The 24,387-nt window shown below is 35.1% G+C and overlaps 1 protein-coding gene across 1 annotated transcript; it reads right to left on the reverse strand.

Annotated features, from left to right (window-relative positions):
* Positions 1-478: 478 nt before the first annotated feature.
* On the reverse strand, positions 479-23,283 carry LOC107186135 (JNK-interacting protein 1). Its single transcript, XM_015573947.1, has 8 exons — positions 23,201-23,283; positions 17,134-17,346; positions 11,814-12,061; positions 9,799-10,077; positions 7,427-7,579; positions 4,766-5,046; positions 2,147-2,325; positions 479-551 (listed from the first exon to the last, which is right to left on the reverse strand). The coding sequence occupies exons 1-8, from the start codon at positions 23,281-23,283 to the stop codon at positions 479-481; spliced, it is 1,509 nt and encodes a 502-aa protein (XP_015429433.1).
* Positions 23,284-24,387: the final 1,104 nt, after the last annotated feature.

Here is a 24,387-nt window from a genome sequence, read left to right on the forward strand (position 1 = left end):
GTAGGATGTTGGAAAATCATTGTGAAAAGAAATGAAACCATATAGACCCTTGACTTTCATACAAACGTATACTGGTTTCGTCAAGAAATTTCGTTAAATGGACGACTTATCTACAATAGGTACACCTTATAGTATAAATGTTGAAAAGTTTCACAATTGAATCAATGTGATTTATTTTATAGCGGTTCATACCTTTTTTTTGCATTTCCCACAGAAACCAAAACATCCACCGTTAAATTTTTTAAAGATAACAAATATATTGTGCTCGAAACGTTTCGAACTGTCTGAACGATCCAACATACATATACATATACATATACATGTACACATATGTATATGTCTTTTAATTGGGTATTTGATTCGCGTTTGCCATTTTTTTTTTATCTACAGCTAAGGGCAGTATGTACAGGGGAGAAAAGAATGTGTGTTTTATCTGTTTCCTCCGTAGCCGCTATACGACAGGCCAGCAGTATAATATCTATTCAATATAGATATCCTCTATCGGGAAAGCAGTCTCGATGAACTTCGTGTAGAACCGATGAAAAGCACGCCTACGGAAAGAACATATCGCAGTTTAGAATCTAATCTTAGTCGCGTGAAAAGAATGAAATATTAGTGAATTTTCAAATGTAAAAGATAAAGCTCTGATTTTAGTAATCTGCTAAATTACAATTGCCTTAATATCTTCTATAAAATAATAAAGCGGGAACGATATATCAGAAAAAAGTTATTTCTGTTTTATGTTTAATGACCTTTGTTACTTCGAGGATATCGAATTCTATTATATTGTAGATTACTTCTTCTTGGAATGTAATCGCGGTTAGCACGTTCGCCGTGGCGGCCATTTTGTACGAGAATCTCGAAATCATTGATCTGAATGCGTGTTAATTCTTTTTACATAATGCAATATACAATTTTTCACGGATGAATTAGATACTTTAGGTTTCTTTGTTTTCAGTAATAATCTTAATTGCGTATTCCAATCTTAATTATGCTCTTTCTCATGACGGGGTAATGTTAATTGAAAATTTCAATCTTGGCTACTAGTAAACAGCATGGCGACGAACGTGTAGAGATATTAAGGTGATTGCTTCTAGCTAGCCACTCTGTATCATATACTATATGTACATATATGTAAGTATGTACGTTCTGACCTCGCCCCAGTTAAAGGTTTACCCTCGGTGAACGTAGTACATTTTCAGATTGAAGGTGCGAAAACAATTTGCACGACTACGTATCTCTATAAACATTAATACATTCGAAAAGAAATGTTACATTGCAATGAAATTTTCATTTTGTCAAAAACTAATAATACTCTTCTGTCTTGTAGTTGTAGTTGTATTTAACACGACAAAAATACAAATTTTTTTATTTTTAAATCCCAAAAACACTATTTTACTTTACTTCTTTCATTTTTATTAGATTGTGTAATTTAAATTTTTCTTCAAAATGCAGTCCAATAGTGACCTTCGAGCTATGGTTTTTGTAACCAATATATTTTGCAACATTAGTTCAACCATCAGTTTTCTTGCAGACACGATCACTTTATCTAATTCGATCTTGGTAAAATGAAAGACTGTTCGTTCTTAGAATAAGTCGAATATTTACAGCGAATTTATACTTATTGGAAATAAGAATGTGACAAAAAAAGAATGCAAGAAATTGTTAACAAGGTTTGGTAAAGCTTTCTCTTTATTCTTTTGAATCGAAGAAAACCTTTAACAAGGTTACTTAACGTAAAGAAAGTAAAGAAATCTTAACAAAGGTTTTCTTCATTAAGCTCGGAAAATCTCATTTCTGTTTAGTTTTCATCGATCTATTTAACAGCAATTAACATAACATACGCAATCTACTAATTATTATTTTCATTAAAAAAAAATTATGATTAACACTAGAAGTACCGAGGGATAAACATACATCTATTTCTATCGGCCGATAACCATCACAAATTTTTAAAAATGTATAATTGTATAAATTAACTGGTTTCTTCACTTTCATATGGTAATAAAAGTTGTAGGAGATCTGAGAAAATGTATGGTTATAACATTTTAATCAACGTTATATGAGTGTTCTGACCAGTTATTTTAACTTGTTTAATAGTTCTAGTGTAAAAAAAAAGTGGACAGAATAATAGGACTATGCATACCCGACAGCTTCGGCAACAGGCCTCGTAGATTCTTGGCCGATGAACACGTGACAAGCGAACCTCTGCAAGGTAGGATGCTTCGTGATGAAGCCGAGGTAGCGATGATCGCGAGGATGAAACGCACAAAAGGAGACGTTTTTCAACGAGTAGAAATAATCGTGACAGGGCCCCTGACATTTCTGAAAGAAAAAAAAAAGAACACAATAATAAGCATTATACAATAATCTGCAAACATTTCCATTTCAGAAATCAACGATTACAAAAAGAATAAGGATCACAATGTGAATCGAGCAATTTTTTAATGAGGCAATCACGGCAGAGTAATCAGCAATCAATTATTCACCCTCGAGGGTAATCAATAATCGTATACCGATACCGTATGCGTGATCTGTAACCATTAATCAGTAACTTCTAATTACGAAGTGAATAATTATTCCGGTCTTTAACCAAGCTGCCAATACAATTACGTTCACAATATTAATGACGGCGTACAGAGCTACAGATGAGTTACTTTATATGTACACAGGGTAGGGCAATAACTATGTCCACTTTGAATGTTGCCATTATTTGTAATAATATGAAAAGCTTGTTATGTACAAAACTTACACGGTATAGAGGGAGGCATATTGTAACACAAACATTTTCTGCGTGGGTGAAGGCATAGAGGAGATTTCAAGGTCATCCCTATTTTTTTTAATGTAATGCTATGTTTTTTTTTATTGCGATGTGATAGCCGGTTTTGAGACGACATCAGCAAGCTATCATTGAAGGTCATGCAAGGTCAAGTGTGGTTAAAATAAACTTTCTTACATTACAGGAGATGCTCGAAGTGGTGACCGTTTGCGTCAATGCAAAGTTGCAATCTTCGTATCGCTGCATCACCTGCATGTCTTATCGTTTCTGAACTTATTCTAGCACATACTGCAATTATCCGTTGTTTCATATTTTCTGGTGTAGTGGGTACTTCTTGATAAATAGCATTTTTCAATGCTCCCCAGAGAAAAAAATTTAATGGGGTTAAATCTGGAGAATGAGGTGGCCAAGAAATTAATCCTCCACGTCTTATCCATTTATTTGGGTAAAGTTCGTTCAGTGCATCTCTTACTCTCCGAGCATAATGTGCTGGACACCCGTGATGCTGTAACCACATCATTTGACGAACGTTTAGTGGTACATTTTCTAATAAAGTCCCCAATCTACTTCGTATAAAGTATGCATATCGACGATATGATATCGTTCGCCAGTAAGATTTCCATCGATAAAATGCGGTCCGATTATTTGATCACCAACGATTCCACACCACACGTTAACTGACCTTGAAATCTCCTCTATGTCTTCACCCACGTAGAAAATGTTTGTGTCATAACATGCCCCCCTCCATACCGTGTCAGTTTTGTATATAACATTTTTTCATATTATTACAAATAACGGCAATATTCACAGTGGACATAGTTATTGCCCCACCGTGTATAATTAAATATATGTAATACAATCATTTATACGTATTAATTACTCGGTCGATACTTTTATGAAGATTTCATTGGTGCATTGAAGTAATAATAATCAAAATTGCAATTATTGGTTTTTACAGCCTTGACGCACACAGCGACGCCATTTTGATTTTTCGTGACATAATGGGGTTCACTTCGACAAATCACGATACAGTATTCTGTAACACTTCCAAAATGGAAAATCTACAGAATATCAAATGTTAAGTTTGTTAGGATCATAAAGGAATGTTTTATACACCTTACAATCGAGTAATAAAAATCATACGTCTGACATTCAGGAAGACAGTTTAATAAAGTGTGCAGTAGAGGATACCAAGGTTGAAAGTAACGGAGGTACATAAATTGTAACAGGACTTATAACTTTTTAAATCAAAGAGACTGCGCTATGATAACAAATAATTAATAAAATATGGCAATTCTTAATCATAATAAATAATTGATTTCGTTAAGAAGATAATGTTGTGTTGTGCTAATTAAAAAACGGTAACTTATGTTACGTCGAGTACCTATTGATTTAGAAATAATGTTATGTTGAGTCAATTAAAGAGAAAACTATAATGTTATGTCGATTCTTTGTATTTATTAGCTAATTCTGCTTAATTGAAAAACATTTCATCGCTAAAGAACTAATCTTGAATCTCCAACTTACCCGTATAAATTAACATTAAATCTCTAGCTAAACTATAGACTTTTCAATTTCATGAGAACCAAAAACTGTTATTTTCAACCCTGGTCTCCCCTAATCGAAGGATTAATAACGTTCCCATTTACCTAATTAACAACATAATTAAATTATTAAAAAGGCGGAATAAATATCTCTATGTAGTCAGTGCCTGTTTTTAGAATTTAACCTATAAGAAATGTTAATTTGCATAGACATTCATAATCTATACTAAGGTACTTGTTCTGCGCAGCTTTTCCCCATGATCTTCCTTAAAGTGGCGAGCGGGATCGGCAAGCAAGTACATATATACTTTCTCTCGTGGAACGGACCTTAGTATTTATATGAGGTCGCGATTATTAATTGCTTCATTTACATCTATCTCAGCTTTCTTTCGCAATAAATTCGAGTTTACAGTTTAGTAGATAGAAAGAGTCGAGAGTTTACCCGTGGTTTACTTCTATCGACCATCCGAAGACCCTGATCGGACACCTCCAGGATACAGCTCTGGGAGACAGGCAATTCCTGGGAATTCCCGACGATTCTTCGGACCGCTTGGCAAACGACACCGGTACCTTTGTGCGCCAGGGTCTCCACAGATCCCAGGTAACCAAGGAGGTATCGTTCCCTCTTCACCTTCGGTGCCGAGGGATCAAAGTCACTGTAATCCATGTCGACCGCGTAAGCAGACGGGAAGATACCCTGACGACCTGTTCTGAGGTTCACGCCTTCGAATTGAAACATAGATTAGTTAGTATGACGAATACATGTCGGGAAGAATAGTCGTGGTGTAACCGAGCAAAAGATGAAACTTTTGTTACGTATAGAGAATAATTTCATTTTCAATCGTATTCTACCGCGCGCCTGGCAACGGAAAACGCCCTAAAACTCTGTCTGTTTATTCCTTATAGTAATAGGGGAGCGTAATCTCGACCAACTGGATAGTAACCTAAAGACAGAATCATGATTCACTCGCGACCGTTAAGATTTCCTTATAAAGAAATTTTAATGAAACCTCACCCAGCTTTGGGACTATAAACCACCTCTGATTTCAACCCTCGGAGGCCAGAATAGTACAGTCACTTGTAGTGTCACGACGTATTATATCCGGTAAAGAGTCGGTTGTATCCAGTGAGATCGGACTTAAGGGATCATGATCAGTCAAAAATTAAAAAAAAATCGATTTTTCACTTTCTACATTTTCTTTAAGTACAATATCTCGGGAATAGTCTGTGCAAGTTTCAAGGTAATCCAACTAAAAATGACAGAGTTACAGGCGTTAAAAAATGAACATTTTATATAAGTGTAAGCTTGACTTGAAACTTTAAACGCGTTTTTCTCGAAACTACATTTTTCAAATCGGTGATCAATATTTCTCGAAAACTACTGTGTCGATTTACATGAAACCTTTTACGCCTTATTTCAAATCAGAAAAACTTGTCTTTGAACGAAGGATTTTTTTCGTTCCATACTTTTTTTTAATTGACCAGAAACGAGTGATTTTTAGGTGAAAATCGCACTTTTTCAGGAAAATGTCCGCCATTTTGTTTCTAATCGATATTTCGAGAAACCCCACGTTCAAGGAAAAGATTGGTTCTTCCATTACATAAATCTTACTGAATTTTTAATTTCAAATGAACCGTTACGAAGTTAGAGTGATCACGGCAGACCACTTTTTGTGAAGAGACATCCGGGAGATCGCTCACCATTTATTTACTAATAAATATTTTTAAATAAAAAAAATTACCTTATAATCTATAAACTGCAGTCTTTGAAACATAAATACATTTTTTGAAAAAGATCGTATAGTTTGTGAGAAAAAAATTCTCAAAGAACACTCTTTTTTCGGTCTCCTGGCTGAGCATGACCTCTTAACCCCTTGGGTACATTTGACGTCTGAGACACGTCATTCACTTTTTTCCCCTAAGAGCGGATGACGTGTCTAAGACGTCAAACCAAAAATTAAACTTTTAGGTACATTTGACATCTGAGATACGTCATTTTTTTTTTTTTATTGATCAATTTCATTCATCAATAAAAATATCACACTCTGCATAATTATTAGTAATTGTTTTTTTTTATAAATTGAATTTATTTCATTTAGTTTTATTTTGTTGTTATTAATTTATTTTTGTTTTGCAATTCTAATTAGTTGAAGACATCTTAATACTACATATGTCACCAATATTTTAGAAATAAATACATTCTTACGTAAAATGTACTGCCTTTACATACTACTCCAAGCAACATGCGACAACACTACACTACATACACTTGTATTAAAGACTGATTGTATAAAACTTTACTGTTATACTATGATTCAATATAATTAACTCTCGGGTCTTAATTAAGGAGATATTTGTTTATCCTTTCTTTCACTTAATTTTTGTAAATCTATATTTATGTTCGACGTTGCACATCTTAGCTGGTTTTCTAAATTGGCATCAGTTAATGAAGCACGTGATGAACTCTTTGTAAATTTCATCTTCGAAAAAAATGTTTCACGAACAAATGTGGATCCAAAAGCACTTATAACTCGTTGTGCAAAATATTTTAAGTTGGAATATCTCTGGGATGTAACATAAGTATTGTCATCATTCCACTCTCTTACATTACTAAGTGCAAAACCGATTCTTTCAGTAACATTTGGCGTTCGTCGATATCAAATATAGAACTGGAGTTCGAAGTCGCACTTTTTTGTATATATACAACGGGAAACAAAAGTTTCAATAGAAATATAAAATCGCCTGGCGGGCCGCGTGTTGGCCAGGCCTGCTCTATTCCAAAGAAAAAATCTCTATTTTCATTAACTCACGGAATAGTTCCAAATTTTAGCCGGCAGTGTATGTCGTAAGTTGAGAATAAAATTTTGCAATTAGAACGTCCTTTCCAAGAAATTGTTATGGCCATTTATAGAGTGTCGGTTCGCTACTGGTCGTTTCTACTTATCATACCATAAATCTTCAAACTCGACTTTCTCAGAAGCAAAATCTCGAGCGAAGAAATTTATTACGCGTTTAATTCCTCGTCCGATCGTGCCATGAACTTATTCCTAACTTGTATGATTAAATTTAAATCAACTGAAAACGGGATTTCGATGCAACGAACCTTCACACCACAGATCGTCAGCCTCCTTCTGAACGTAGATAGGATCGCCGATTTCAAGATCGATCTCGTCGTGATGTCTCGACACGAATTTGTGCAGTCCTCGATGCGTCGCCTCGAGTAACTCCAGTTGAGTAAACGGCACACCTCCGCTACCTTTTGAAACAACAGCGAATTATTAATTAACGAGATAAACGAGAATGTAACCCTTAACTGGTCAGGTGAGGTCTGAGGAACCCTATAAATATTCGTAGGATATTTTACTTTTATTCGATAGTCACTTAAAAAGATGTTTGTTTATTTCGATGTTCTGTTAGATGAGAATTCAAAACAATTATGTAGTTGTGCGAATAAGAAATAAGAGTAGACTGCAGATTCATATACATTTATATCATATACCTACAACTATGTGAAATATGATAAATAAATGGTAAAGCTAATATCACATCTTATACATTTTCTATCTTAATCTAGTCATAATAAAATCCTTACGAAATGGAAGAAAATTTAATCTTCACATCCACCGTTAAAAATCACTTCGAAAAATATTATTTTGCCTAAAGTTCCGCAATTTGGTAATAAGTTATAAGATTTCCACTTGATCAATTGAAGGTTAACATATTTTCTTGAATTTTTATTCGTATTTCATAACTTCGTAAATCAATTTATATGTAACAGGAATCGAATAGAATCATCGTTTGTTTAATCAAGAGTTTCGATACGACAAAAATAATTTAAATGTTTCACTGCATTGGTTTCTTCTCAAAGCCTTTCATTTCCATTGTTGCCATATGGCTACGTATTCTAAATTACAAAATCAAATAATAGTATCATGTATTTTTTTATATCCCTGAGTATGTGATGGTTTCTTCCAGTCTTGTATAGATAGAAAGGTAGATCGAGGCTAATCGGATCACAGGGCGAATCGGATCAAAATAAGAATTCAGTCCATATTTGTTAAATCCTTCTGGAGACGAGCATTTTGATTGTTCATATTACGTCATCCTTGTCCCACACCCAATCCAATAACCCATCAATTGTTTTACGTAGTTGTTTACTGCTGGCACTGCTGGCACATGTTGCCATTGAGACGAACGCGTGCGAACGTTATAATTTTGGTGCGAATCTAAGATACGTAATCTGCAATTTCGTATTTAAAATAAAAAAGTAAGCTTAAAAAATTCAAAAGTGTTTATTGTTATTAGTTTGTATGATGCCCAACTTTAGTATTTCATATGTTTTAGATTATTGTATCATAATTCGTCTATGTATGCTATTCAATTTGAAGTCCTCGTGTATGGGGCTAATCGGATCACGTTATTTGGGCTAAATTGGATCACTCTTTTTCTTCGTTTGACTATTTTTATGATTATAAATGTGATAATTATTTATATACACATGGTTCGTAAGTACATTAATAAGACCAATCAAGGATCATGGTGTCCAGAAAAAATGAAAGAAGATTGTACATGTATAGTGCAATGTCTGCAAAGAGTGATCTCACGAGAATTGTAGGTATGTACTGATAGAGGTGGTGTTAAAGGGCACTATGCTTGCGACTTATGTACGGGCCAAGTAGTGTGAGTTGGCCTCATTATCATTAAATTATATTTTTTAAAGTTAATATGAAGATCTTTTTTTATGAAAATTTAAGTTTTTTCAAAGATTTCTGGATTATCCGATTCGTTCCAACTTTTGGAGCGAATCGGATATTTCTTACTTTTTGGTTTTTTTCTTTGAAAAAAGAAAGATTTTTAGGTTTTTTAATTTTTTGATTATTATTGTTCAAGTTAATGCGTACTAATTACGATTTTATGATAACCAATTAGCTTTCTCAGCTTTGACTAGTATTATTTTTACTATCAAACAGAAAATGATCCGATTCACCTCTGTCTATCCTATAACACTTTCAATGTGCATTTATAAGCTTATCGGTGAAATAAGATTATAGGTCCCTTGCCTCTTTCATTTGATGGAATTCAAGTGTTGAGCATCGTTACGAACACAGTAAACACTTACACAACTCTAATATCTTTCAAATATTTCAAGTGGGTTTACTGATCAAAGATAAAAAAAATTCGATTTTATTATATACATATAATAACATTAGAATGGGAATTATTATACCTATATAACCGTGACAAAGGTAAAAAAGTTGTCAAATTGCAACAAATGAAAAATGGGATTGAACACTTTCAAAATGTTAAAATGTTCTTGTGAATCACCTATATGTTACGTAATATACACAAAAATGCAGCAAAGTATTTCTTTCGTAATTTTTAGATAATTCAGTACTGAAAGGGTTAATATGAATAAGAAAATTAATGAAACTTAACCAGTGTCTTTTTAAAAAGAAAGAAAAATCGTAATGTCACCTGGCGTACTGCTAGGCGAGACGGAGTCCGTGTTCTGCAGGGTATTGCATGGTATGGGAGACACGCTTTTCGGCCCGTTTTCCGGCGAGTGTGCAGTGGAATGGCCGCTGTCAGTCGCCATTCGTTCGCTGTCAGGCGAGCTGTCTTCATGACGAAGCCTCGAGTGACATTTTCGTAACACTAAATGGGGCCTGCTCGAAGTCGAGCCGCCACCGGCCGCGCTCAGTTCGTCCGCCAGTGACGACGAGGACTGCATCGACGTTTGACCGATAGGCAGACCTGAAAAGGAGAATCATTCTGTCAAACGTTTGGATCACACGAACTTAATATCATCCGTAATCGTTATATGGGTACACAGTGAATCCTCGATAAGTGTACGAAAGCTCCACGGTATTAAACATGAAATATTTCAATAACTACTGGCCATATATGGCTAAAACAAATCTCATTGGCTTCAGAATTCCAAGCTCTATCATTGTGCTAAACCTCATGGAAAAGTCAGCGTTACACCTAGGGACCTCTCCCTATCAGTGTCGACTAGCCTTCGAACACTTATCGAGGATTTACTATACTAATGAAACTCGATTCGACTGTGTATTCCTGCTTCCGAAATAATTACTAAACACTCAAAAACTATCGAAGATCCAACGTACCAAGATTCTTGATATACTACTATCGAACAATTAACACGCGATCGACACGCATTGATACGATCAAATACGGTCGTGACCATCGTAGGGAACCAGCGAGGGAGTACTTAATATGGTCTCGGCTAGATGTAACGAGGCTGGAACAAGTGACGTGTGACGTAAGTAGATGTCATTATGGATTTTCTATCGTTGCGGTCAACGATTCTGCGGTTGAGCTCGTGATATCTTTCAAGATCCTCGAATCCAAACAGGCGACGAAGAAATACATAGGATATAGTCGATTCGTAACGGAGACCACCTTGCACGCTTAAGGTCATGTCATTCTCGAATGACACCTTGATCGCAGCGGTAATGGATCAGCATGTGAGATCAGCCTGGGGTATTATCGTCTGACATTTTCATTCGAAAAGATAAATGTAACGTTTTTTTATAGACAATTTCCTGGACCAGAGTAACTTTAAATGTTAAGAACGTGTTTCAGACGAGACTACGTTATCAATACAGTAGGATACCTGTTTTCCATAATCTACTTATTCGAATCAATTTCTGTTGAGTACCTGAATTACTAAGCGAGTTGACATTATATTGAATATTTGAGTACGTGCATTAAGGGGGGGGGGAGTACATCATCTTGTAGGCCTAACAGAAATAGGTAAATTTTGAAATTTGTTCTGAAGTAATTATTGAGCAAAATATTACATAAAGATGTTACGTAATATTTTAATGTTATTTTGATACATTATTTATTATTTAACACTACAAAATGGTGTGTTTATATATTGACTGTCGTCATACTTGGCAGGATCTTGTTAGCTGATACCCAGCAGATCTCCGAAACTTTTCATCCCGTCAACATCAAATGTGGACACATTATCCTTTATAAAATTATCTACTACGTAGCATACAACTTTCTTCATATTTAAATTTGATGAATTTTTATGAACTTTTAAGTTTGATATTTTTCAGTAATAAAAATTATTTCTTCTTTATAAAGCTGCAATTTCCTTATTTTTTGAAATTACTAAAAAATTATATGCTACGTCCTATGTAGATAATTTTATAAGAAATAATGTGCCGAGATTTCAAGTTAAGCGGATAAATATTTTCGGAGATCCTCTGAGTATGAAAATAAAATTAAAAAATTGCCTCACTTAAAAAGATCCCAATATTTTACTCAATAATTACCAGAAAAACCAAATTTTTAATTAACCAATTTTTTAGGCCTACAAGGTGGTGTACACCCCTTAAATAAAAATAATTAAAACAAAACAATAAATGTACGTTTTTTTAGGTCAACAAGGTGGTGTACAACCATAAACGGAAAATCAGTGAATTACGGAATTTTTTTGCATTTAATTCTCTTACATTTTTTGGTTTTGGGGATTTCCGGTAACCTCCGACGTCTACGCTCGTTGCCACCGCTTCCAGGGCGATTCAACGGTACGTGTTCCGGCGTTGGCCAGGAGCTCAAACTTGAACAAGAGTCACCGACGTCGCTGACGACGCTGTCTCTGCCGCCGTTTCCGGAACCGGAAATGGTGGTGGTGCCTCCACCAGGACCCGGTCCACCGACGCCTGCCGATCGACCCCTGCTGCTCAGTCCACCGAACAAGCTAATGTCACCCAAGGGTAGTTGTGTAGTGAGCTAAGCTACCTTTCACCATGCCGTTCGAAGTGTATTGATTGGGATTTTAGAAGGAGTTAATGCATTGAGAACGGGATCATAACATCTGCCTGTATACTCGAAATTTTCGCAAATTGTTTTGCTAGTGCTCGTTATACCAGTAAGTAGACTACTATTTTTATTTATTATTTCGAAATAACACAAACTCTGATGTTCTCGTAATAATTATTCGTGGTTCGTCTGTATATTATCATCTTACGCCATTTTGACGATGGGAAAAGCGGAAAAGTATTCCGAATTTAAACTGTATTGCCACGCTTATGGAACTTTATTTTTTGTTTAGTAATTTACATTTGGAACTTATAGGATACAATTCAATTACGAATACACCTCTGTTCGAATGTTTTCATATTCTTTCATATTCTTCATCACTGTCACTTTTAAAAGTTATTTGCCTATACTCAAATATTTATTCATCGCACGATTATACCAAACGAAATTTCCAGTAATCGTTCTATTTATGAAAATTTCTTGTCTCTCCAAGAAAGAATAAGCAGCTGGTACAAAGTGAATGACTTTATGAAGTTGTTTTTTACTATGCTTCGCAATCAAATTCTCTTGACGAAATGATGTAAATAACTCTAGGTAAGCCTTATGGAAATTAAAAATTTGGAATTATACTTTTATGTACATACGTATTTGTTGAGCATAATTAAAGACACGTACCGTGAATAAGCCATTTTTGTTTTTTGTACCTTTAAAAGGTATTTTGTTTATCTTCTAATTTAATAATTTTCTATTTTCAATGGTAAATAATTGTAATGAAAAATAAACATTAGTCGAGTAAAAAAATTTAGAAAAATAAAAGACTTCTCGGTACCGGTGACGTACGAAATATGTCACCCGTGTCCTTGAGAGTTAACTCTGGTGGACCATAGTGGATTACTTATTGGTGCAACCAGTAATATCAGTTTAAATTTGATCATAAGCTGAACATCTGCGTTTACAATTTAAGAATGAACTGGTATCATCGTATGATCTTCGTAAAATTTTCATCGAGTTAGCATAGAGGTATGTGAAGGTTCCTTTACCATGCAGTGAAATCACCTAACAGTGCCCGTATTGATTATGCTTACGATTGTATTCTGTGAAAATATTGAAATTCTACATTCCACATACATCTTAAAATTACAAGAATATAAAGAAACAAAAGTACGTAATAATATTATGTCCACCTTTGTCAACGTGTTAATTAATATAATTGGAAATTCAATTTTGAAAGTTGTATGGGTGCATATACAGGTAACCCTGCTATAACACGGTAGATAGGTTCCTAGAAAATGCCGTGTTGTGTGAAACCGTGTTATATGAGACCCAGAGCCGGTACAAAAAGGGTGGTTTCATTCCGAAAACTTATTAAAAACCTTTTTTTTAATTTCATGTAAGCAACTTAATTTTTATTAAAAATATAAATGTTTGTATAACACAAAACGAAAAAAAGAAACAAAAATATCATTTTTATTTAATGTAACCTTAATTTAACAAATTTCTTCCTCATCACTACCCAATACAATCAAACGAGAACATTTTTTCGGTTGGACGATATCACCTTCACTTTCTGAACCTTCTTCTTCATTTAGATTTTTTGCATCTTCTATCCTCTTTGAAAAATCTGTAATTTTGGTTTGTTTGCTGGTTCTTACAAGGTCATTGTACATTTCATAGTATGAAGATAGACAATTTTGCAACTTCCTTTTGAATTTTCGGCTTCTTTCAGCGGAAAGGTTTGCATTCAGGAAACATGATTCAAAATTTTCAGCTAAGCTTAGGCCTTCTTCTAATTTTTTTAATGTTAAATTATTAACTTTACAATCTTCATCAGTGCTATTGTCCTCAGAATCGATTTGATTTCCAACTTGGGATGCCATTTCCATCAAATCCGCTTCGTCAACTTCTTCTTCCACTAATAAGTCTTGAACGTCCTCAATAGCCATATCCACAAAGCCTTCGTCTCCGGTCGATTTAGCAAGTTCTAATATGCCACCAATTTCATTTTCTGACGATTCAAGCACGTTCTCTATTTCCACTGAAGATGGCCATATCTTCTTCCAACATGCATTTAACGTTGATGTTTTTAGTTCTTTTAGCGACAAAGATATAATGTCGATGCAGTGCTTAATTGAAAATTGCTTCCAAGCTTCCATTACATTAATTGATTTCGAATCGATTACGTCTAAAATCCACTGTAATGCTCTTCTTATGTAATAAGTTTTAAAGGTATAAATAATACCTCGATCCAATGGTTGGAGCAACGAAGTAGTGTTAGGTGGTGGGAACACTATTTTGACGTTGGGATGACTCAAATCTTGTGGGTGACATGGAGCATTATCTAATAGTAATAGCGCCTTGAAGCTCAAATTTTTCCGTTTTAAATCATTTTCAACGTTTGGCACAAAACAATTTAAAAACCAATCTTTAAATAAATTTCCAGTCACCCAAGCTCTAGGATTTGCTGTCCAATATACCGGTAAGGTGTTTTTATTTACGCCTTTAAGTGCACGGGGATTTAGAGATCTATAAACTAGCAAGGGTTTTGTCATAAAGTCCCCCCACGCATTACTGCACAAAAGTAGCGTTATACGATCTTTAGACACATTAAATCCAGGTGTAGTTTTTTCTGTTTTCGGTATAAAGGTTCTACTGGGCATTTTTTCCACCAAAGCCCAGTTTCGTCGGCAATTGGAAACTTGATGTGCTGTGTATCCAAACAAAAATCATGTTATCCAGTACTGTAGAAGTACAGTGTTGTACAAAAGTTTTCGCAATTTTCTTATCATGTTAGAGCGAAACCGTGTTGTAGGAGGGCTACCTGTATTTCATATCCCATATTTCGATTCAGATGTTATGTAATCTAATTCCAATGCATTTGTGAAAGGATATTCTTTTTAAGGGACGTGAGATGCTAGGATATCGAAATACACTTTACCAGTTACTATTCTAAGGAACTTAAATGCAAACTTGCCTTTATCACGATGCTTTTCTAAACTTGAAAAAGTATCGATATCCTTTCTTTAAGAAACAAAAATAGAGGAGACATAAATACAATCGTGACCTTGAGGAGTTATGGGAAAGGTTTTGTTTAAAAGATTTGCAGGAATTTGAGAAAAAGTTCATTCCTTCTTCCATGCAAAAGTTACAAGAAGATTTATCTAGACATAAAGAATTAACAATGTTAACTGTTTGAAGTTGAGTTATATTAGAAACAAGAGTTGAATCATGTATAGGGTGTTCCACATTGTATCAATGCGTTCTGTATGTAGACGCAGAAACAAGGTGTTACGTAAATAGACACTTGTAATGGGTTCATTGTAATTGTAACTAAAGTACGAAATAATCTATGAAAATTGATCAACTACAATTTAAAGTTACCATATAAAAAAAATCAGCATAGTCTCTATTAATCACTTGTCATTAATTCTTTTTAATATATCATGTTTTTTTACTTCAAATTTATTATTTCCAGGACATTATACTTTTTTCTAACCTCTTTTATTTAAATCAATGTGTATGTAATATATTCCTCTTTCGGATAATAGATATGTATATTTTTCTCGAGCAGAAAATTCTAGGACACCCTATACACTATCGAATGCAATTAGAAGATCGATTATCTGAATCACTATGGATTATCCATACACAAAATTTTACGAAAATAGCTAGTTGAATGATCAATTACAATCTCATACGTTATACATATTTATACGTGCAGAGGTGTGTAAATTATTCGACTAAACGTAATCTAATAATTTTCCTACAATTTATTGTTTTCTTTAGAGAAACGTAAAGAAATTACGGTAAAAAATATTTTATTCTTGCAATATTCTAATTGATACATTAATTTGACGCTAATATTTTACATATATATATTACTATCACGCAACTTCACAAAAATTACAATTTTAAATTGAGAATTTAGTCTTTAACATCAGCGAAATCCGTCATAAGACGTTCGCTACCACCATTTAACACTTTGACTGCAACATCATCTAAACATGGTGGTGACACGTGCATTACAAAAAGGCTGGATTATTTAAATACCGTTACAAGATTTTTGTGTAAAATTAATGTCGCAGTATAATTTAAAGCAAGACCCACAGCCTCTATTAACTAAACACATATGTATATTATCGACGATTTATGACAAAAAACGAAATAAAGTGTCTGGTTACGTGCGGTGTTTTTCACTGTGGTAGTCAAAGTATTAATTTGCAAACTGCCCGTCACAGACCCTACTAGAATTTCGACATTCTAATCAGAACAAGTACAAGTGAATATCTCTGATTTCATTTGACTTTTTAATGCAAACTCATAAAAAATAGAAATGGTACACATGCCTCCTATAAATAAACCGTCATTTATAAAAAAAAAGAAGTTCGTACTCATAATACAATGGTGATGCGCATAAAACCGGACCTAAACGCAAAATCCAGTTTTAGATTTTTATTTGATAATAATGTACCGTACATTTTGGTTACATTTGGTATGGTATATTAACGATTTTTCCACCTTGAAAATACAACAATTTTACCAATTAACGAATAATATTAAATACAAAATATAACTTTAACCCTTAACTGCTATAGTTGGATTCTGGAGTATCCCCAACAGTATAAAATTTGTCATAATTTCGCTTTCAAGTAGCATATTAGGCTAAGTGCCTCAGTAGTCTTTTGTTAGGTGAAGTCTTATAATTTACCAATTACACGTGTTGGCCTAATTACACTTAATTACACTTCGGGTAACACGCCAGTGTTAACGTATTTGAATTTCACCATAGTAGTTAAGGATTTAAAAAGTTGATTTTCCATTTGGGGCCACTTTAATGTCCGCCTTACCCTGTATTCCATTCTACTTCAAGTTCTATAATTTACACACCTCTATAATTCACCGATTAATCTCACAGTCATTCGATCAACAGTAACGAAACTCTAAGAATTGTCTAACGACGTGTTCACAGGCAAAAGGAAAAAACGGTATTTACACACTTACGATGTTACCAACCTGAAGTCGCTGTCGGCTACGATCGAACAATTATGATCGAGATCCTCGCTCTCGTCCCCCGACGTGTGCCCGCTCTGGTTATCGTGTCGGTGTATCACAACCACGTCCTCGTCCTCGGAATCAGCCGCGACTCCGTCGCAGGCTCTGCCGACCTCAGCATCGCTGCCCTGCGACGAGGTCGGGGAATCATCTATCATGACATCGTGAACAAGCCTGTCAGACAGAAACAATAGTTCATGAACGTTGATCCTTGTTTCCTGGTTGGACTCGAAGAAAGGAGGGTGAATGATGGAGTTAAATGGATTAAGAACGTGCACAGTAAATTCTCGATAACTGCTCGGAAGGATTTCTACGTTAACTACTTCTTACTCATCCCCGCTACAATAAATCCTCGATGAATGTTCGAATGCTCGTCGGCACTGATAAGGAGAAGTCCCCAGGTATAACGCTGTATTTTTAATCAGGTTGAACATAGCGATAGAGCTTGCAATTCTGAAGCCAGTGACATTTGTTTCAGCCGCATATGGTCATTAATTTATGAAATATTTAATGTTCAGTACCGAGGAGCCTTCGAACACTCGTCGAGGATTTACTGTACTGGGAGGTTCTACACTGAAACTTGGTTCGAAATGCAGTTCATGAATTGACACAATTCATGAAGTGCAGAAATCGTGTCCGTCTGCGATAACTGCTCCAAAGTGGTCCCGCGTTTCGAGCATTAATCGAAAATTTACTGTATTTTGTTTGTTTCGACGATGATTATGACGACCATATTTTTTTGAAGGTAATAAAGGACAAATCAGAAATTGTTTCATATTTAAAAAAAAGGTTAATTTTGATACTTTTTAGAAGAATGGCCCTTTTTTTTAATAAATCAGCTTTGTGTTTTAAAAATTCATAAATACAATTTATGTCAAAGTTGCATTTAGTATAAATGCGTGCTTTCAATGTTTCCTTTTTTAATTGGGTTAACCTATCTACTATACGTTAGCAGTATTTGTCATTTTGTCGCCATTCTTCGATCTTCTCACTGGTGACATAACTTTTAATACACGAAACTTCATCAAATATTTCGCCGTCATTTATATTTATGTTCGATTTACTATTTCAGTTCACAAAATAAAAAGGAAACTAACCATTCTGACAGAGCAGTGAAATAAAGGACTGTCCTCTTAAATGAAGGACGTATGGTCATCGTAATGATGATCGAAAAATGAATAGATTGAGACATACAGGGTGTCGTGTAACTACTGGTATATCAGGTTAGGGAATAATTCTACGTGAAATAATAAGTCGAAAATACAGAATAAAATTGTTTCATATGGAACCCGACTTTCGAGAAAATCGACTTTGAACATCTTATGTGTCTACTTATTGCAACAACCGCGTTTTAGATGAATCTTCAAACTCGATTTTCTTGAACACGGACCTCCATATAAAAAGTTTCATTTTGCATTTTCGATTTATTTTTTCTACTCGGATGCATTACCAGTTACATGCCATCCTTATATCAGACGTAGATAATGTACGGAAAGAGGTTGCGAGCGTCTTTGTTAACCCTCGAAAGGTGGGTGCTTTTCATGACCCAATAGATAGCTGTGCGTTGATCCAGATAGACTCATTTGTCTTTAGTTGTGTCTTGAAACGAATTTCTTGAATATATGCAATCTTTTTTTATAAAATACCAATATAAACAACTACACATTTTTCTGTAAGCTCCTAGGTTAAAATAGACCTAAACATCGCCATCCGAGAGTTTAATGAATGCGTTGATTTGAAATGTCTTATAAATTATTTCTTTTTCGACTGTCTTTTGTTAATACTTCTTTGCGTAGAATGATGATATGAATTGATTTTATGTAAAGGAATACATATATTCGTTTAAGAAAATATTTAACTAGGTACTGGAGATAATTTGTAGCAGTCCAAGATAAGATTTTGCTAGTAGAAAATAGATTTTTTAAACTATTCAATCGTTATAACAACCGCAAGGGAAGTACTCTTGTCACCGTTACGTGGACCACCCTGTATAACGTGAAATTATGACGGATCATAGAAGAACAAGTGAAAGAGTTAACACTTTTTATTATAATTATTTTGTAAAATCGTTATTTTGGTTTGTCGCATAGCAGACAGTTGAAATTTGAATGACTGACGGTTCTCGTAGATGGTGCAGACGGATTGTTTCGATTGAAATTTCGAAGTGGATGTGATACGTCGTGCTCCGGTACGTCTTCTGTTAAAATATTATCCATTTAACCGACAACTGGATCAAAGCTCAGCGAGCTGACACGTTAGAACTCTCAAGGAACACTTCGTCACGAGCAAGAAACACTCGAATACTGTTGACCAACAGGTAAACAACGCTGTTATCTTAATTCAGATTCGCAACGTACGGTGCTTGTATGCAAGTTCGATTCAGCGGTAATTTTACCAAACTTTTTTCTACTTTGTGCAAGAATACCCGAAAAATGGTCAAATAATTTAGGTTCCCATCGTGATAACAGAAATAAGCGAAAGATGTCCTATCAACATACGTCTGCAAATTATTCTTGGCGAGGATAAATCGAAACAAAGATGAGAAAAAAGCAATCAAATATAAAAAAAAGATCGTTTTAAGTTACATTTTTCTTCCAGTTTTTTTATGAAAAATGTTTCACAGAAAAAAATCTACGAGTACCTTGAAAACTTTACCGTCTTTGAGGAACTTCTTCGCAGGTGTAAGTCGAAAAAAGTATCTAATAGGAAATTTTGGGCTTATTTGAACTTGTGTAGGTACTCCATGTCCCTAAATGTTTTGCTCTTCTTCCAAAACACTCTTCTAGATGGACAGTTCGTGTCAACGTCTAAAATGTCATGAGTTTTATAAAGCCCCTGTGTCTCATTGTTTTCAAGATACTTATTTAAAGATAATTCACTGCCGCCAAAGAAATGTGGACATCTGATTAGATCAAATTAACGATAAAAGCTGAACGCGATTGCGGGCCATTAATAACCAGACGTGATTCGCGTAAAAGACGAATAACCAAGAGTGACAGATAGAGCGGATATAATTTCGCGTAGTTATCGGATGGACTGGTATCGATTTTATTTTATTCCTTTTTCGGTGGCGGGTCAAGCTCGCCCGTGGTTAATAAATAAACTTCCACATGGCACATACCTATCACTGTATTTTTGAAGCATGTTACTGTTGAGAGTATTAGTCTTGACCGCGACAAATACAAAAATTTTAATCTTGCCGACCTATCATTTTTCTTAGTAACGTAATTTCATTGAAAACGGTAATCGTCTATGAGTCATAATTTTTAATTACGTAATTAAGTAATTAAGTAGTACAGCAACTCAAATATAATATTTCATTTAATTGTTACAGCCATTTTAAACAGGCCATATTTACTATTAACTGAACACTTTCAAAAATGTATTGTTTAATATCTAAGTTACATTTGAAACTGTACTTTGATCTGATTTATGCACAAAACTTTAAATACATTTAATTTCGGAGTGTTAGAAGTAGATGAGAACACTCTGTTTAGTCTGTTTTTACATAAATCTAGTTTATCTGTAATAAAATACAATGTTGTTAATTTTCAATGTATATATTTGGTTACTTTTTAATCATTCTGTATTAAGAATATATGTATATTTCGAATAATTTTATACAAGTACTCTGACAATTCTTCTTAAACTGGATTAGTTTATCTGTAATAAGCCATTGGGAGTATTTAGTCATTTTTTAATGAACCTGTGATTGCAAGACTTTCGTGTATACTGCGTCTGTTGTATTAACACTAACCGTACCGACCGCCGGCCAAATGACCGGTTTTAAATACGGTGCAAATAGGTATATAAAATTCTCGGTACGGTTAGTATTAATATACAAAAATATTCAGTACCTTTCAACCCTTGTGCACTATTCAATAAATTGTCGCATTACCGATCCTCGAATTAAACAGGGTCTAAACTAAAACAAAAATAAGGAAAGAAACTAAACAAAATAAGTAAAGAGATATACTTACTCTGGCAGCTTTAAGAATCTTAATTGACTACTATGTAGAATCAAATCACATAAATCGAAATATTTGACAAGGGTCGTTTCTGTTATAGTAGCCCCTCAATTATTGCATTGAACTACTATTCCTTGAACTAAACTTGATCTATAAACTAAAATCGTATTCAGGAAATATACTTACAGATCGTTTTATTGTTACATATGCAAATTACTGACGTAAAATTGATTTACAAATTTCTCTGATAAAGAATATAATTCAAAATTAAAGCCTAAATATAGATCAAATTGATTCGAACAGTGCACATGGGTTAAGCAGATATAGTGTTTTATTTATTAGTTATTGAAAGAGTTCAGTTATTTTTCCATGATCCTATAGATGAAGTGACTCTACGGAGATTGCTTCTTTTCGCACTAAATTTATTTCACACACAGGGACATAAGCATCGACCGCGCCTCCGTCGCGTATCTTTCCGATGCATCCACGGCTTAGCCCCCTAATTTCCACCCAAAAGTGCAACACACCGGGTGAAAGCAACGCTACGTAATAGATGCAGACTGCAATGTGATCGGCACGTTAATACGTAGCTAATGCTCTGTCGACATTCGAACGGACAAAGTTCAAACATTATTGCCTGCGGATTTTTATACGAAATTACATTTTCCAAAATAATACGTAAAGACAAGAGCAAATGTAGAAATTATTTTACTCTCTTAACATTAGAACTACCGACGATAAACGCATATCCATTTCGATCGGTCGAAAAACATGACAGACTTTTGAAATTTATAAACTTATGAATTAACTAATTTCTTCAATTTCATATCGTAATTAATAAAAGTTGAAAAATATCTGAGAAAATGTATTGTTATAACATTGTAATTGTAATCATCGTTATAAAAGTATACTGACAAGTCATTTTGGCTTGGTTGGTAGTTCGAATGTTAAATATCTTATTCGGTTCAGAATGAAATAGAAAACTCGTTGCATCCGATGAAAATTTGATCCTTCATTGTATTTCACATCGCTCTCTAGGCTATAAATGCATAAAATCCGCAGTCTAATTTTCATATTACCAGTATGTATCGATTCTGTCGACATTCAATGAATCGACATAAATTTAAAAAATGCAAAAATAGTCCAGAAGGAATCATGTATGAAAAGGTTATTATAAACTGCCAGAAAAATTGCGTCATATTTGACAAAACCTACTCGACCTATTAACAACGTTTAAACTATGCATCTGTGTTCCTAATGATATAGAGCCAGCTTCCAATTCACAATAATCCCCATTATCAGTACATATCATACACGTTCATTCACACAAAGTCCCGTCAGTAAATCGATCCTCCTTAAATAACTCAATCTTTTACATCTTACGACCAGACTCTAGAAGGAACATTAATAATCACCAAATACTTTTTTCCGTAACCTTGTCACAATTTTCGAGTAACGCAACCCCCCTTGCAACTAATTATATTGCATCGAGGATAATCAATTAAAGACACTTCCCTCTCAAATACCACCATTAATCTACAGATTCCATGCAATTCAAATACCAAACAATAAAACAAAACCTACATAATCTACCGCAGTCCTCATTTTACGTTCAACCGAATTCAACCGTCCAACCTCTAGCGACATAACGTGACCAGACTTCCCAGATGGACACGAAGCAACATCATCCTACCATCCCCAGTACAATCCAAACTCGTCATACTCCACTCTAACATAAGAAACACACGACGAGCCCGCCAATCATTCCTACAAGCCGATTAACAACCGAAAATACTCTTCCATTCAACGGTTCGATCGGCCCCAGTCACTCGAATTTACATGAACGCAACTGCAGTCTAAACATCGCCCAGTAAAATCCGTTCAGGATCACATCGACGTGGCACACGGTGACAGTTTTGCAGTCCAATTTTCATCAAGATCTTGCCTCGATAAAAAATAAATACGCTTGTGCCCTCTGACAGCTAATATCAGGGACGTGGGTCATAGCAAGCTCGGAAATGCGTTTTCTCGTCGTGTAAACGTCCCAGGTCGCTACTCACGTGTAATTGGAGAGAGGCGCCTTTAGGTGTTGGGGCAGCCTCTCGAAATAGTGCCGAAACTCTTCGAACTCGGTGTCGGCCATTCCGACGGTTTCACGATCGGGAACACGGGCCGCGGGGGTCGGTCCTGAAGACGGCCGTGACGGCCTCGAGGTGTGCTGCTCGTCGACCCCGTATGGAAACCAACGGTGAGAGATGTCGCTGACGTTTGTCGGCGGGACGAGGCGAAGGGTGGGGGGGAACGCGCCCCCGCGCGCCACTCGACAACGACCGAGATCCTTTTGCCCGTGCGAGCCGGAGGAAATCGAACCGGGCGAAACCAACCGACGAGGCCAAGGAAACGTGGAACAGGACCGACCGTGTCGCGACTGCAGTTTCCAACGATTTAATATTTCAATCGCGACCCGAGTACACACCGGCCAATGGAGACATGGACGTTCGGAGAGTTATTGAAATGATGGATGGAAGATGGATAGGTGGATCGAATATGAAAAAGTAGAGTCGTGTGGGTTGGCGATGCCAATGATACAAAAAGATGAGAAGGTTAGGGGATGTAGACGTTAGGGAGTCGTATGTTGAGGGATGCTAATGTTACTTGTACACATTCTTGTCTGAGGTCCAGATTTTTGAATATGTTGAAGGATTTTTATAAAATACTAGCTGCTTGTAGTATAACAATTAAAAAATGAAAATAGTACGATAGTTTGAAGATGTTGGCGCTGCAGTTCAGATGTTGAGAGATGCTAAAGTTGGTTGTAGATCTAATCTGAGGTCTACATTTTTTAATACAGTAGAACTGTATTTATGTAGATCTGTCGATCGAGAAATTTGTTCATATAACCAGATCGTACGTATAATAGAGATCCACCTATTTCTTCTCGTACCATCTATATGACTTTACATTCGAGGAAGCTCAGTTAGAATTCAGTTAATCAAGCACTACTCAAATTTTATTCGGATAAATGGAGTTCATATAAACTGTTGTTCATAAAAACTTTTATAAAAGACTAGGCGATTGTAATACAACGACTAAAACGGAAAAAAGGTTTGGGGATGTAGGCGTTGGAGTCATATGTATGCTGGGAGATACTAATGTTGCTTGTAAATCTTCTTGTCTGAGATCTAAATGTTTCAAATATTGAAAGACTTTTGTAAGAGATAGGTACTAGTTGATTATGATGTAACAA

This window comes from Dufourea novaeangliae, unplaced genomic scaffold (genome assembly GCF_001272555.1).
Source record: "Dufourea novaeangliae isolate 0120121106 unplaced genomic scaffold, ASM127255v1 scaffold69, whole genome shotgun sequence".
In the NCBI taxonomy this organism is placed as follows: domain Eukaryota; kingdom Metazoa; phylum Arthropoda; class Insecta; order Hymenoptera; family Halictidae; genus Dufourea; species Dufourea novaeangliae.

What these genes read in the sequence shown, in the direction of transcription:
- LOC107186135 (XM_015573947.1), bottom strand. Translation starts at nt 23,283, where the DNA reads ATGGCCGACACCGAGTTCGAAGAGTTTCGGCACTATTTCGAGAGGCTG. An exon ending in GTAGCCGACAGCGACTTCAG is followed by an intron (nt 12,062 to 17,133) that starts GTTGGTAACATC and finishes GGGTGACATTAG; the next exon opens with CTTGTTCGGTGGACTGAGCA. An exon ending in AATCCCCAAAACCAAAAAAT is followed by an intron (nt 10,078 to 11,813) that starts GTAAGAGAATTA and finishes TCTCCTTTTCAG; the next exon opens with GTCTGCCTATCGGTCAAACG.